Source organism: Mytilus californianus, unplaced genomic scaffold (genome assembly GCF_021869535.1).
Source record: "Mytilus californianus isolate M0D057914Y unplaced genomic scaffold, xbMytCali1.0.p SCAF_2, whole genome shotgun sequence".
In the NCBI taxonomy this organism is placed as follows: Eukaryota; Metazoa; Mollusca; class Bivalvia; order Mytilida; family Mytilidae; genus Mytilus; species Mytilus californianus.
The window spans coordinates 86,713,599-86,729,907 of record NW_026262668.1 but is presented as its reverse complement, the minus strand read 5'-3'; the positions used below and the strand labels follow the sequence as shown (position 1 = coordinate 86,729,907).

The window sequence follows — 16,309 nt, the reverse complement described above, 5'->3', positions numbered from 1 at the left end:
CCCAAACTCAATCCCAGCCTTCCCTTTGTGGTATGGTACCTTGCAGTACAATTTCAGAGAGATCCATACACTTGAACACAAGTTATTGTCTGGAAACTAGAAAAATGCTTATTTTTGGCCCCTTTTTGGCCCCCAATTCCTAAACGTTTCAGGCAATTACCCCCAAACTCAATTCCAGCTTTCCCTTTGTGATATGGAACCTTGTAGTACAATTTCAGAAATATCCAAACACTTACACACAAGTTATTGTCATGAAACTAGAAAAATGCTTGTTTTTTGCCCCTTTTTTGGCCCCTAATTCCTAAAATTTTGAGGCAATTACCCCCAAAATCAATTACAGCCTTCCCTTTCTGATATGGAACCTTGTGGTACAATGTCAGAGAGATCCATACACTTACACACAAGTTATTGTCTGGAATTACAAAAATGCTTATCTTTGGCCCCTTTTTGGCCCCTAATTCCTTAACTGTTGGTACCATAACCCCCAAAATCAATCCCAACCTTCCTTTCGTGGTATTGAACCTTATGGTAAAATTTCATGGAGATCCATTCACTTAAACTAAAGTTAGAGTGCGAAAACCAATGTGTCTTCGGACGACGCCGGACGACGCCAGACGACGACGACGACGACAACGACGCCAACGTCATACCAATATACGACCAAAAAATTTTCAATTTTTGCGGTCGTATAAAAAGGGCATCAAAATCCGATTAAGCTTAAAAATAAAATGCTCCGCAGGGCGCAGCTTGATACGACCGCAGAGGTCGAACCCTGAACAGTTGGGGCAAGTATGGACACAACATTCAAGCTTGATACAGCTTTGTATTTGGATTGTGATTAAATATTTGACACAGCATAGGTTTCTGACACAGAATGAATGTGGTCTAAGAACTTAAAAATTTTAAATTGGACATTCACCTATTATGGTCCAATATCCAAAATCTAAATACATGGTTAGATTCAGCATATCAAAGAACCCCAAGAATTCAATTTTTGATGAAATCAAACAAAGTTTAATTTTGGACCCTTTTGACCTCAATGTGGCCAAAGTTGATAACGCGGCCCAAAAATCAAAAATCTAAATACATGGTTAGATTCAGCATTTCAAAGAACCCAATATATTCAATTTTTGTTGAAATCAAACAAAGTTTAATTTGGACCCCGATTTGGACCAACTTGAAAACTGGGCCCATAATCAAAAATCTAAATACATGTTTAGATTCAGCATATCAAAGAGCCCTAAGAATTCAATTTTTGTTAAAATCAAACTAAGTTTAATTTTGGACCCTTTGGACCTTAATGTAGACCAATTTGAAAACGGAACCAAAAATTAAGAATCTAAATACATGGTTAGATTCGGCATATCAAAGAACCCCAATAATTCAATTTTTGATGAAATCAAACAAAGTTTAATTTTGGACCCTTTGGACCTCGATTTGGACCAACTTGAAAACTGGGCCCATAATCAAAAATCTAAATACATGTTTAGATTCAGCATATCAAAGAACCCCAATAATTCAATTTTTGATGAAATCAAACAAAGTTTAATTTTGGACCCTTTGGACCTCAATGTGGACCAATTTAAAAACGGGGCCCAAAATCCAAAAACTAAATACACGGTTATATTCAGCATATTAAAGAAACCCAAGAATTCAAGAATAAAACCCCATTGAAATTGGTCAAGAAATAAGCAATTTAAACGAAGTATCTTCTTTTGCACAATACTGTGCAATTAAATATTTCTTGCTATTGCGCAATACTGTACAATTGACAATTTCTTGCTATTGCGCAATATTGTGCTATTGGATATTTCTTGCTATTGCGCAATACTGTGCAATTGAAGATTTCTTGCTATTGCACAATACTGTGCAATTGAAGATTTCTTGCTATTGTGCAATACTGCACAATTGAAAATTTCTTGCTATTGCACAATACGTATTATATAATAATTTACACATCCTGTTTGGTGTGTATCTCCTACCATATCATTATTAGTTGCTTTTAAATATAAATCAGAAATAACCAACTTAAAATGGAAAATTTTAAAAGAAAAAAAAAAGGAAAAAAAAAAAAATCCCCCCCCCCCAATTTTTTTAACCCCCTTATGATTCATCACCCCCAAACTCAATCCCAGCCTTCCCTTTTTGGATTGGTACCTTGCAGTACAATTTCAGAGAGATCCATACACTTGAACACAAGTTATTGTCTGGAAACTAGAAAAATGTGTTTTTTGGCCCCTTTTTGGCCCCAAATTCCTAAACGTTAAGGGCAATTACCCCCAAACTCAAATCCAGCTTTCCCTTTGTGATATGGAACCTTGTAGTACAATTTCAGAAAGATCCATACACTTACACACAAGTTATTGTCCTGAAACTAGAAAAATGCTTGTTTTTTGCCCCTTTTTGGCCCCTAATTCCTAAAATATTGAGGCAATTACCCCCATCATCAATCCCAGCCTTCCCTTTGTGGTATGGTACCTTGCAGTACAATTTCAGAGAGATCCATACACTTGAACACAAGTTATTGTCTGGAAACTAGAAAAATGCTTATTTTTGGCCCCTTTTTGGCCCCCAATTCCTAAACGTTTCGGCAATTACCCCCAAACTCAATTCCAGCTTTCCCTTTGTGATATGGAACCTTGTAGTACAATTTCAGGAAGATCCATACACTTACACACAAGTTATTGTTATGAAACTAGAAAAATGCTTGTTTTTTGCCCCTTTTTTTGCCCCTAATTCCTAAAATTTTGATGCAATTACACCCAAAATCAATCCCAGCATTCCTTTTGTGATATGGAACCTTGTGGTACAATGTCAGAGAGATCCATACACTAACACACAAGTTATGTCTGGAAGTTACAAAAATGCTTATTTTTGGCCCCTTTTTGGCCCCTTATTCCTTTACCATAACCCCCAAAATCAATCCCAACCTTCCTTTTGTGGTATTGAACCTTGTGGTAAAATTTCATAGAGATCCATTCACTTAAACTAAAGTTAGAGTGCGAAAACCAATGTGTCTTCGGACGACGCCGGACGACGCCAGACGACGACGACGACGACGCCGACGCCAACGTCATACCAATATACGACCACAAAAATTTTTTTGCGGTCGTATAATGACACTGCACTAATTTTTTAAAACAATAGACTAACCTTGATGCATCTAATATAGTTGGGACTCTTTGATAGTAAATTGTCCATTAATTCTGTCACTGAAGCCTATAAGAACAAAAGATTTTTTACAATGAATTAAACATTTATTTTGGCATAAAGGCAGGAACATCTTGTATGCAGAGAGGGGTCACATAAAAGTAGCTGTAACATTAAAATTATTCTTAAAACTAATTCACTAGAATTTTACCATTGTATATCCAACCTATTCAATTAGTCTTTTTGTGTTATGTTCTATTTTACAAGTTTTATGTTATAATGTCATAAAAAAATAAAAACAGGAATCAGGAAGTTTCATTCATAATTCAAAGAATTGGAAAATAGGACGATGGGTGTCTGACAGATCAGACAAGCTCCCACACGTTACAACTCATTACTGTCCAGCTGCTGAACAAATATGAAGTAAAAATGTTCAGTAGTTACTGAAAATAAGGTATGACAAAAATATTTGTTGAACTGATGAAGTAGGGACATGTTTGCAATAAAAGCCCTATTCCTAGAGTGGTATAAAATAGTTGGACATTACATGTTTTTACTCAAGTTAAAAGTTATCTCCCCTGAAACTTATTGACTTCCTCAACTCATCAGTCAATTTGATGCTGTAGCATTGAATTTTAATAATTATAATTAATTTTTACTTGGGACAAATCTGTATATCTTTATACATTTTTTAGACTTGACCTGAAGATATCATTACCTTAAACTGTGACCCTGCTGTTGGAGGTCTTTTTCTGGATTTGAGCTTTGGGTCTCCTTCTGGGAAAAAGCTTGGCAACAATTTATGTTTACACTTGAACATGGCTTGAGACAAATCTCTGAACAGGAGATCATTGTTTTTGTCAATAAAACCATTCACTTTGTAAACAACCTAAAAGAAAAATATGATTTTGATGTACTTGCAATCAGAATGGATGATTTTCATGCATGTTTCTAGAGTATGAAAAATATTCAATTTATTTCATAAAAGATTAATCTACTGTAAAAAGTATCCTCATGCAAAAGACACTGATGTTTTTTTACTGATGAAAAGTTCTTAATGAATTTTCAACAAGAGTGAACTTAAAATATATCAATGGACATAAAAGAAATTAATTCTTACACTTCCAGCAAAATGTTTTAATCTGAACACATAAATATCCAAAGTTTTGTCCGACTGATTTTTTCTACATCCTCGACTCTCATAATGTGGGTGTGTAGCACAGCTGACATTCATTTTCTCCAGGAATGTCATATCTGTCACGTTCCCTGGTCTCATACACTCTTCATCTAACATGGCTAATATACCAGTGTTAGGCTAAAAACAGAAACATTCAAATATCAGTACATGTATATCAAACAGTCAGAAATATAAAACTGGCAGAATACTACTTAATGTGGTTAATAAACCAGTACTGAGCTAAACACAGAAATATCTAAATATAATAGCATTACCTTAAATAGCTTAGCTGAACACAGAAATATCTAAATATAATAGCATTACCTTAAATAGCTGAGCTAAACACAGAAATATCTAAATATAGTAGCATTACCTAAAATGGCCTACTTAAATACATGTACCAGTGTTTTGCTGAAGATCACAAACATTAAAATGTCAAAATATTACCTAACAGGGCTTAATCTAGTAGTGGCCAAAAGAAAACCATGTGTGTATCAATAACCACACATTATGACCTAACATGACTAATATACCAGTACTGAGCTACAAAACTGAATCATTACAATTTCAGAAATCAGATAAAAATCAAATCATTTTACAGCTAAAAGTGTTATAATCTTGTACCAATTCATTAAAATTCAAAAAATCTCTAATGTACTGTTCTAGTTATCTTGGTTATATAACATATTTCAGGCTAAAACAATTCCTTATAACCACATACCAAATATTGTTGACAAATAATTGCATATTTATTGAGGAACAGGCCTTATCCTGAAAACTAAGCCCCAAAACTTAAACCAAAGGGTTGAAGTATGACAAAAAAGTCAATGTCATGTGACATAGACCAGCATGAACAACCTCCAAAAAATGTTTGATAGCTTACATGTATAAGTGAAAGTTTGGTAACTTATATATTACAGATGTTGCTATTAGTGCCATCTGAAAGGTAATATGCAAGTCTCACATTCAGTAACTTTCATAGCAGGCAAGATAAAAAAAAAGTTCACCATAACAACTTTGATCCCAAAGAGTAATTTGCTTTCAAATATCTCTTGAATAATACATGTGTTTTAATTGAACTGAATAGTTTTTAATCTGTTGACAAGCAATTCATAATAATATGTAGTATGATGAAAATCATCATTAAATGTCCTTTTTATCATGCAACTGTGGTTATAGGTACATGTACAATCTGTGTAATATATACATGTTGAAATTTGACAGGAACGTGAATATAAATAACATAATAAAACCTTTATAATGCCAGTATTAGTAAACAAATTATAAATACAAATCAGGATAGTCATGCAGAGTTATCAATCTATATTTATCCATGATTCTAGAAGATTTCATATTTGGTTTATGAGAACATTACTTGGAGAAAACCCAATATTTTTCAATATGTGACTGCCAGTTTTCCATATAAATAGATACAAAAGGTATGAACAATGTAACCTAAATAGTCTTGTACATGCTTATTTTAAACTTGTATCTTGAGAGTTGAGAGAGTTAAGTGATTTGATTCTGTGAAAGTATCGTTATTGTGTATACTGTTTTCTCTTATAAAAAAATCAGCATAAGTATGTGGGCTTTTAAACTTGTAATTTTCAACAGGTACCAGATATCAAAGTAAGCAGTGTCTTCCAATTTCGGAAACAACAAAATCTGCAAATATCAAAACCCCAAAAAATAAAGTTATATCTATATTTACACTAAAATACCTATTCCCTCCACTATAACAATTTTTCTAAAGTTTGACAGAGATTATGAATGGTTCTCCCTTTTTAAACATTATTGAAATTAAATACGAACAGGTGATACATGCAGAATAAGTTGTGGGGTTTACATCAGTACCTGACAGGTTTTTCTTCCTACAATAACAATGTATGTTTTCTGAGTTATATTGTATCGATATACGTTAGTTATGGGAAGATTTTACCATTTTTTTTAAAGAAACCTTTCCCCATATATACGAAATAAAAAAACAGTATATGACTACATTAACTAATTGTTAGTACTCTAGATTAGTTCTGAATTACTAAGATTTCTACCAAAATGACAGGATGATGCAGAGAGCTGTAAATTAAAAGCATTTATCTATATTAGAAATATTCTAATTTTTATACACCACAATTAAAATTAGTGTCACTCGAAATGACAAAATTAAAAAGAATAAAATAAACCAACAACATAGCCTTCAATAATATTTTCTTCAGTTTTTCAAGTTTAACCATAGTAACAAATATTGAAACACTCCTGGTAAATCAGACATACCATTTTAAAATCAACTTATTTTTAAAAGAAACTTTTTTGGTAAAGAAGCTCATAACATAGTTTGTCAAATTTCTTTCTCTTAAATGTGATATGAATAAATAAATATATAAAAATATTTCTAGAATATATGTACAATCATTCCCTTTCTTTGTCTTTCTACAATACAAAGCCTTTACAGATTCCAGAAGACAATACACAGACAGAGATAACATTTAACCACACCAGACACCAAGACAAATACCACACAAACAATTAGGAGAAATCTTAAAAACTCTGAAAAATATTGGAGATTCTTAGGCAGAAAAGATTTACCATAGTCAGAATAATCTATTTACAATTCATTTGTAGTCCTACTCTGATAAAACAAAGTGATTTTGAAGTTGTTTTCTTTTTTACTAAAACTAACAAATAAATTTGCATAAAAGAAACTTTTGCTGTCAGAATGAGAAATATATTTTGACCATTTTGAGCCCAACTTTAATTGTCCCTGGATTTACAATTTTAGGATAGATGTGCTACATAGTTCAGTTATTAAAAGTTTTCAGAAAACCATAGTGCTATGTTGGTCATCCGTCACTACAAGAATCTAAACATTGGTTGAAAATTGGCATATAGAAAGGCAATGCATGTACGGCTATAAATGGTTCTTTAATATGAAGTAGTTAAACTCAAGATAAAATAAAAAGACAGAAAAAATTGGTTGAATATACAGTGTTTTTGAATTCATGGTGGTATGGCACCTTAATTTGGTTTTGAAATTGAGGTGAATTTAAAATTCTGATTTTGACAATAGAAAAAAATGGTTGAATATAGTGTTTTTGAATTGGTGGTATGACACCTTAATTTGGTTTTGAAATTGAGGTGAATTTAAAAATTTAATTTTGACAATAGAAAAAAATGGTTGAATATAGTGTTCTTGAATTGGTGGTATGACACCTTAATTTGGTTTTGAAATTGAGGTGAATTTAAAATTTAAATTGTACTTCCTTTTTCTGTTATAGAGGGGCTTCTCTATTGAAACTTTTTAATGAACAGTTAAAATTTTCTATCATATTAAAACTGACAAAATATGAAGTATATACAATATTCTTCTAAATTGAACAAAAATTAATATATAATTTGACCTCATTTGAAATGAGTCCTGGTACATTCCATGTCAGCTGTTGATATGCTGCAATTTTCAAGGATTAGCTTCAGTTAATATTAATCTAAACATTAGAAATTTAAAAATAGTTTAGCTTTAATCATTTCCATTCTGGCACAAACTTTGTAATCATACAGCATTCTAACCTGCCTAATTAGTAACTGTTATGTGGAACAAATAAAATTTCTACGCATATAGGATATTTTGCTACAGTTCAGCTGGGTACATAAAATAATATTATGGCAGCAGACTTACATGAACTTTTCTGCTAGGACTCTGTAATCAAATCAACAATGCATTCATAACATGCAGCAATCAAAGGGAAATAACTATGTAACATGCTGCAGTCAAGGGAAGTAATTTTTACATGCTGCAGTCAATTATGTCCCATGCTTATAAGTATTAAGTATTGTTTGCTTGTAGTCAGGGAATATATCTATTAGGAAAATTCAAGTATTCCAAGCTTAAGAATATAATGTTTACATTGTAAAGCTCCTAAAAAGTGAACACACTTACATCACTGTCATGCAAGAGTTAATAACAAGTCATTTGTAAACCAACTAAAACAAGAAGGACAAATTGTAAAATGCTATTTAGAAAAAAAGTTTTGAAGTTTTACATCTTGATTTTCTTAGTGACCCCAGTAAAAGAGAATTAACTCTGAACAGGGACTTGTTCATTTACTCCTGTATTTAATGAACACTAGTCATAAAATTATGTATTTTTCAGGCTTTTCATCTCGTTCTACAACGTATTTCAAATTCACAAAACTGTCAATATCATGTGAATCTGTATGGACATCCCTAGAGGGAATATAAGTATTACAAAACAATTTACACATCAACATTGGTTACCAAGAAATTACCCTTAACACAAAAAATACTAGTCAATCAAGTATGACATTTAGGTCACAGTGTCTCAAATGTTGCTTTAACCCTGTTGTACAATACAAGATGTCAACTTGGGTAAAATATCACTGTATGCCATCTTGGTTTTATAAGAAACAGAATTAAAGGTAAAACCAAAGAATTAATTTCTATACATATCTAAGCCACATTTCTGGCAGTAAAAATCTAAGAAACAATACCTACTGCATCTTTAAAAAAAATGTCTGATAAATTGATAGGAATAATAAATTTCAGTACATTTTTTAAATCACTTAACTGATAAATATTCAGTTTTTATAAAAGCTGGATATTAATTCATCAGCATCCATAAAAAGTATGTATTTTATCAATGAAGACCCAGTTTTAGGAGTATAAACCCTATTTTAATATATATCTTAATCAAGCTAATTTTACCTTTTCTATAAGGTCACAGATAACAGCATTGTTAAAATACTCTACATGAATCCACTCTATTCCCTACAAAATATTTCATCAATTTTAAACATATGTTTATTTGAGGTAATTCAAAAGTAACTTTTTATCTCAATAATTCAAAGCAATACTGTAGATTCATTATTATTCGTTGGATACCAATTTTTGTGGATTTCGTGGGTACAGGGAAACTGCGAATTTAAATGTTCAACAAATTACAAATTTGCTGTATCATTATATGCAGATTTTTGAAAAACAATGAAATCAAATATCCACGAAAATGCAAATTTTCCTCAATCCATGAAAACTGGTACCCATGAAAATCAATGGATCCACAGTATACTTATATGGCATCTATAGATATTGAATAAATAAGATTTAATAAAGATCACTTTCTCTTTTTTGTTAATAGCCTCAAAGCTTTTGTAGAGCAGGCTAGCATTTGGCTAGCTGCTATGGATTGGATCCCTGGTCGTCAAGTCAACAAAAGAATTTATAATTGTTATTTGTTGCTTCTCCATATTTTGGAGTAGTTGTTACTGTTTGAAAACAACATGTTTACAATAAAGGTGCCATGATTAGAAATACAAAGATTCTTCTACTCATAATTCTCACCTCCTTCACATATTCCTCTTGTTCTTCTTTCAATGTTCTTTCTATAAATATCTGTTGTAATTTCTCATTGCAGTAATTAATTATAAACTGTTCATATCCATTTGTCTGAAAAATAAATGATTTTATTTTTTTATTTCTTTTACTTGTCAACATTATGAATACAAAACTATTAAAAAACTTACATAAACTTTAATAAATATCCATCTTAATTTGCATAATATGCCTTTCTTGACTCTTATGAATAAGCATGGGTAAAAGGAGTAGAGGTGTATACCAGTACATCTTCAAGACAGCAAACATCATAAAACAAGTAGAAAATGTCTAGGGGTCAACATACAATCTCCAACAATAGACAAATGTTTATATCATATGTCAAGCTCTTATAGTTGAGTCCAGCTGCGATCAAATTAAATATGTTTATATTATATGACAAGCTCTTACAGTTGAGACCAGCTACGATCAAATAAAATATGTTTATATTATATGACCAACTCTTACAGTTGAGACCAGCTGCGATCAAATTAAATATGTTTATATTATATGACAAGCTCTTAAAGTTGAGACCAGATGCTATCAAATCAAATATGTTTATATTATATGACAAGCTCTTATAGTTGAGACCAGCTGCCATCAAATTAAATATGTTTATATTATATGACAAGCTCTTATAGTTGAGACCAGCTGCAATCAAATTAAATATGTTTATATTATATGACAAGCTCTTATAGTTGAGACCAGCTGCGATCAAATTAAATATTTTTATATTATATGACAAGCTCTTACAGTTGAGACCAGCTGCGATCAAATTAAATATCGTTATATCATATGTCAAGCTCTTATAGTTGAGACCAGCTGTGATCAAATTAAATATGTTTATATTATATGACAAGCTCTTAAAGTCAAGACCTGCTGTGATCTAATTAAATATGTTTATATCATATGTCAAGCTCTTATAGTTGAGACCGGCTGTGATCAAATTAAATATGTTTACATTATATGACAAGCTCTTATAGTTGAGACCAGCTGTGATCGAATTAAATATTTTTATATTATATGACAAGCATTTACAGTTGAGACCAGCTGCGATCTAATTAAATATGTTTATATCATATGTCAAGCTCTTATAGTTGAGACCAGCTGCGATCAAATTAAATATGTTTATATTATATGACATGCTCTTATAGTTGAGACCAGCTGTGATCAAATTAAATATGTTTATATTATATGACAAGCTCTTAAAGTCAAGACCTGCTGTGACCAAAATAAACAGATACTACCAAAATTCTTCTTTCAACATCAACTACTTTAAAGTAGAAACACACTTAGATATAATCAAAGAAAACCACTGATTATGAACTGTGTAAGATTCTCTTGGGTAGTTGGTTAACTCTAATCCATGAACGATAGACAAGGACAAGACTTTACTAATATACGAGATAGGTTTCAACTTACTAACTTATTTAATTTATTATTATGTGACCATGCTGGTATGGCCAGTTTGTAACAGATATTATTTTGGTAAGTTCTATTTGTGACAAAATCTGTGTTACTACAAGCATTGACAAGCTAGATGTTATATATAATTGACATAGGACCTTATATTTTAGGATTCATATTAAAAATCATATTGTCTAAGTACCAAATAATTTATTGCCAGGTTCAAATATATCAAGACAACAACATTTCTATGGCGTCTAACTAAAGGCAAGAAAACAAAATGGTGGAACTATCATAATTTCTAACTTCTATATCTGTTAACCTTTTTACCATGACTGATAATTTAGCTACACAGCTGGATACAAACTCACCTTAAATACTTCAAAACCATAAATATCTAACACTCCCATTGCTTTGGTTTTCTGTTTGGACTTCACCTATAATGAAAAGTTATTCTATTGTCTTAGGACAGATAGACTTGATCCTCAATACAACTTTAAAAGTATTGAATAATCTTTCAAATGATTTTTAATCTAATATAGGGGAAATGTTGAAAACTCACAAAACTAGTTAAATTCATATTTAATTCCCAGTGATAGTAACTTTGTCTGTGTTGATTTTCCCATTTTTTTAATTCCTAACTTACCATGAATGAGGAGATATAAAGCTTTCTATCTGATATTGTTGACTGCTTATACTAAATGTTGTATACATAACTTGAATACATTCAGTTGTTTGGTTGCTGTGTTTTACCCATTTTCACTTAAACTTTTAATCCACATCAAGACATCTGACAAATAATTGCTTAATATAGAAAAAATATTTTTATCAAAATCAGCAATGTTTTGTGGAAAACAAAGTAATTTGTGTTTAAAATTCAAAGTCCCTTTTTATTTAAAGAACTTTCATTATTCTTAATTTTGGCTTTGCACAAAAAAACATTTTTCTTTTCAGAAAAACTCATACAGATTAGACATAATACAATACAAGTTTATTCTCCAGATGTAAAATTTCATTTCTTTTGGAATATTCAAATGAAATGCTAAAGTCTATCATTGAAATAAGGGTAAAATAACAATTCAAACATTGTACATAGTTACTTACAGACTGAGGCCAACTAAATAACAGATCCATAGTTTCAAGAGATGGACTTAATTAATAGAGGGTGTTAAAGACATATTCTGTACATTAATGCCATGGATTCTAACTTTTCCTTCCAATTTAAAAATGGTCTTTAAATTTAGAGAGAGTATAATTATAGGAGAACATACACTATTTGTACTTACTCTAATACTGTCATTAATCCTGGATACTAGCCATGAGAACAGTCTGCTATAAATAGCTTTACATAAAGCATCTCTTGCATATATTGCCTATGAAGAAAAAATTAAATTGTTTCTTAACAAGGAAATGACATGTATCTTACCATAGATCCACTAGATGTTTATTCTAGATGTTTATTCTACAAGATGAATTTTTATAACCTATACTAAAAATATGATTGACTCTGCCATTTTTCTTTTTCACTTTTTTGAAAATGTTCAAGATAGATTTTTATAACTTATACTAAAAATATAAATTGACTCTGCCATTTTTTTTTCACACTTTGAAAAAGTTCAAGATGTTGAATTTTTATAACCTATACTAAAAATATAAATTGACTCTGCCATTTTTTTTTTACAATTTGAAAATGTTCAAGATAAATTTTTATAACTTATACTAAAAATATAAATTGACTCTGCCATTTTTTTTCACACTTAGAAAATGTTCAAGATGAATTTTTATAACCTATACTAAAATACAAATTGACTCTGTAATATTTATTTTTGCATTTATATTTTTACATTTTTTTTCCATATTGATGTAAAACGGCCTTATATGGTTTTGATTCTGAGATCACTTCATTTAATTCTGATAAGGGGTTTAGGAGGAGAAGTGAATACAGACATGTATTGTAGAGTGCAGACATGAGAAAGCCCATGTCATGCCCATGTAAACCCCAAAAATCATTCAAATGAAGGAATGAAATAGGAGGTGAGTAAGATTCTATGAAAGTTTTACATCCTACTGTTAAGAAATGGAAATAAAAGTGGAATGGACTGACAGCCCAATCACTATATACTTGGGGTGGGGAGGGGGGAGAGGTTGTATAATGACACTGTAGTAAATTTAAGAGCTGGCTTTTTGGAAAGAAAGAAATCAAACAAGAACTGGTCTATTGAATGATATAACTTAAAAAATCATATACTTTTTTTCAGACAAGAGTGCACACGCTGAAATGTCTCGCCTTCTTTACAAATCACTGATATTATGTTGATAGTCCTAAATATAAAGCTTTATTACAACTGTCACATAAACTTAACATTAACCAAGTAAACTAAACATTGACCAATGAACCATGAAAATGAGGTCAAGGTCAGATGAACCATGCTAGGCAGGCATGTACAGCTAACAATTCTTCCATACAACAAATATAATTGTCCTATTGCTTATAGTTTAAGAAAAACAGACCAAAACACAAAAACTTAACACTGAGCAATGAACCTTGAAAATGAGGTCAAGGTCAATTGAAACCTGCATGACTGACATAAAGATCATAAAATATTTCGATACACCAAATATAGTTGAACTATTGCATATAGTATTAGAAAAAAAAGACCAAAACTCAAAAACTTAACTTTGATCACTGAACCATGAAAATGAGGTCAAGGTCAGATGACACCTGCCAGATAGACATGTACACCTTACAATCATTCCATACACCAAATATAGTAGACCTATTGCATACAGTATAAGAAAAATAGACCAAAACACAAAAACTTAACTATAACCACTGAACCATGAAAATGAGGTCAAGGTCAGATGACACCTGCCAGTTGGACATGTACACCTTACAGTCCTTCCATACACCTAATATACTAGACCTATTGCTTATAGTATCTGAGATATGGACTTGACCACCAAAACTTAACCTTGTTCACTGATCCATGAAATGAGGTCGAGGTCAAGTGAAAACTGTCTGACGGGCATGAAGACCTTGCAAGGTACGCACATACCAAATATAGTTATCCTATTACTTATAATAAGAGAGAATTTAACATTACAAAAAATCTTAAACTTTTTTTTCAAGTAGTCACTGAACCATGGAAATGAGGTCAAGGACATTAAACATGTGACTGGCGGAAACTTCGTAACATGAGGCATTCATATACAAAGTATGAAGCATCCAGGTCTTCTAGTTTCTAAAATATAAAGATTTTAAGAAGTTAGCTAACGCCGCGAGCCGCCCCAGGATCACTATCCCTATGTCGAGCTTTCTGCGACAAAAGTCGCAGGCTCGACAATAATGGTGGTTGCTTAAATCAATTGGGATTTTGCAATGACAGGTTCAAAGATTCAATACAATATTTTACAAATTGAAAAACACACCTCAGCAACCTCTAAATCTCTTTTGACCTTATCACCTTTAGCCTCTACAGTACGTGTGGTCAAAGCTTCACACATCAGATCTGTTGAACATCCTAACATCTCACAGACATCACTGATTTCTGTAAAAAAAATGACATGTAGAGTTTAAATGATGAGACTTTAACTGAGGGTCTGTTGTCCACAAGATAAATTAGTTATACAGAAGCATTTTACGCATTTTCTTATTCCCTGACATATTAGGTAGATCACAGCCTATACATTGTGTAATTACCTAACATGTTTGACAGCCAATATAACCTGACATATAAGGCAGATCACAGCCTATTTTATCTGATGTATTAGGTAGATCACAGCATGTATTACCTGACATATCAGGTAGATCACAGCCTATATTATCTGATGTATTAGGTAGATCACAGCCTATATTATCTGATGTATTAGGTAGATCACAGCATGTATTACCTGACATATTAGGTAGATCACAGCCTATATTATCTGATGTATTAGGTAGATCACAGCCTATATTATCTGACATATTAGGTTGATCAAAGCCTTTATTACCTGACATATTAGGTAGATCACAGCCTATTTTACCTGACATATTAGGTAGTAAAGCCTATACATTGTGTAATTACCTAACATGTTTGACAGCCTATATAACCTGACATATTAGGTGTATCTGTCTATATTATCTGACATCTTAGGTTGATCACAACCAATATAACCTGACATATAAGGCAGATCACAGCCTATATTATCTGATGTATTAGGTAGATCACAGCATGTATTACCTGAAATAATAGGTAGATAACAGCCTATATTACCTGACATATCAGGTTGTTCACAGCCTATATTACCAGACATATTAGGTTGATCACATCATGCATTATCTGACATATTAGATTGATCACAGCCTATATAACCTGACATATTAGGTTGATCACAACCTATATTATCTGACATATCAGGTTGATCACAGCCTATATTACCTGACATATAAGGTTGATCACAACCTATATTACCTGACATATTAGGCAGAGCACAGCCTATACTACCTGACATGCTAGGTAGATCACAGCCTATATTACCTGACATATAAGGTTGATCACAACCTATATTACCTGACATATTAGGTTGATCACAGCCTATATTACCTGACATATTAAGTTGATCACAGCCTATATTACCTGACATATTAGGTTGATCACAACCTATATTACCTGACATATTAGGTTGATCACAGCCTTTATAACCTGACATATTAGGTTGATCACAACCAATATAACCTGACATATTAGGTTGATCACAACCTATATTACCTGACATATCAGGTTGATCAAAGTCTATATTACCTGACATATAAGGTTGATCACAACCTATAATACCTGACAAATTAGGCAGAGCACAGCCTATATTACCTGACATGCTAGGTAGATAACAGCCTATATTACCTGACATATCAGGTTGATCACAGCCTTTCTTACCTGGCATATAAGGTAGATAACAGCCTATATTACCTGACATGTTAAGTACATAACAGCCTATATTACCTGACATGTTAAGTAGATAACAGCCTTTATTACCTGACATGTTAGGTTTATCACAACCTATATTACCTGACATATTAGATAGATCACAGCATGTATACGCCATAATGAGAAAACGTCGATGTAAAGTCACGTAACGTAATTGGGGCACCTGTTATTGAATTTTGTATAATATCATCCTGTAAAATCAAGATTCATTTCTTCATAACTTAAGGAA

General features: G+C 31.8%; 1 protein-coding gene across 4 annotated transcripts in view; it reads right to left on the bottom strand.

The window, feature by feature from the left end:
* Positions 1 to 16,309, bottom strand: part of LOC127730361 (unconventional myosin-Ia-like) — a 102,499-nt gene that overhangs the window by 36,331 nt on the left and 49,859 nt on the right. For 3 of the 4 annotated variants that reach the window (XM_052238732.1, XM_052238731.1, XM_052238733.1), the window contains exons 12-20: positions 14,546 to 14,664; positions 12,403 to 12,489; positions 11,488 to 11,553; positions 9,680 to 9,784; positions 9,047 to 9,109; positions 8,001 to 8,021; positions 4,271 to 4,465; positions 3,869 to 4,039; positions 3,154 to 3,219 (exon numbers count right to left, since the gene is read on the bottom strand). In XM_052238732.1, coding sequence (XP_052094692.1) covers positions 3,154 to 3,219; positions 3,869 to 4,039; positions 4,271 to 4,465; positions 8,001 to 8,021; positions 9,047 to 9,109; positions 9,680 to 9,784; positions 11,488 to 11,553; positions 12,403 to 12,489; positions 14,546 to 14,664 — 893 coding nt within the window. The remainder of the gene's footprint in view (positions 1 to 3,153; positions 3,220 to 3,868; positions 4,040 to 4,270; positions 4,466 to 8,000; positions 8,022 to 9,046; positions 9,110 to 9,679; positions 9,785 to 11,487; positions 11,554 to 12,402; positions 12,490 to 14,545; positions 14,665 to 16,309) is intronic. The other variant, XM_052238734.1, reaches the window with a different exon arrangement.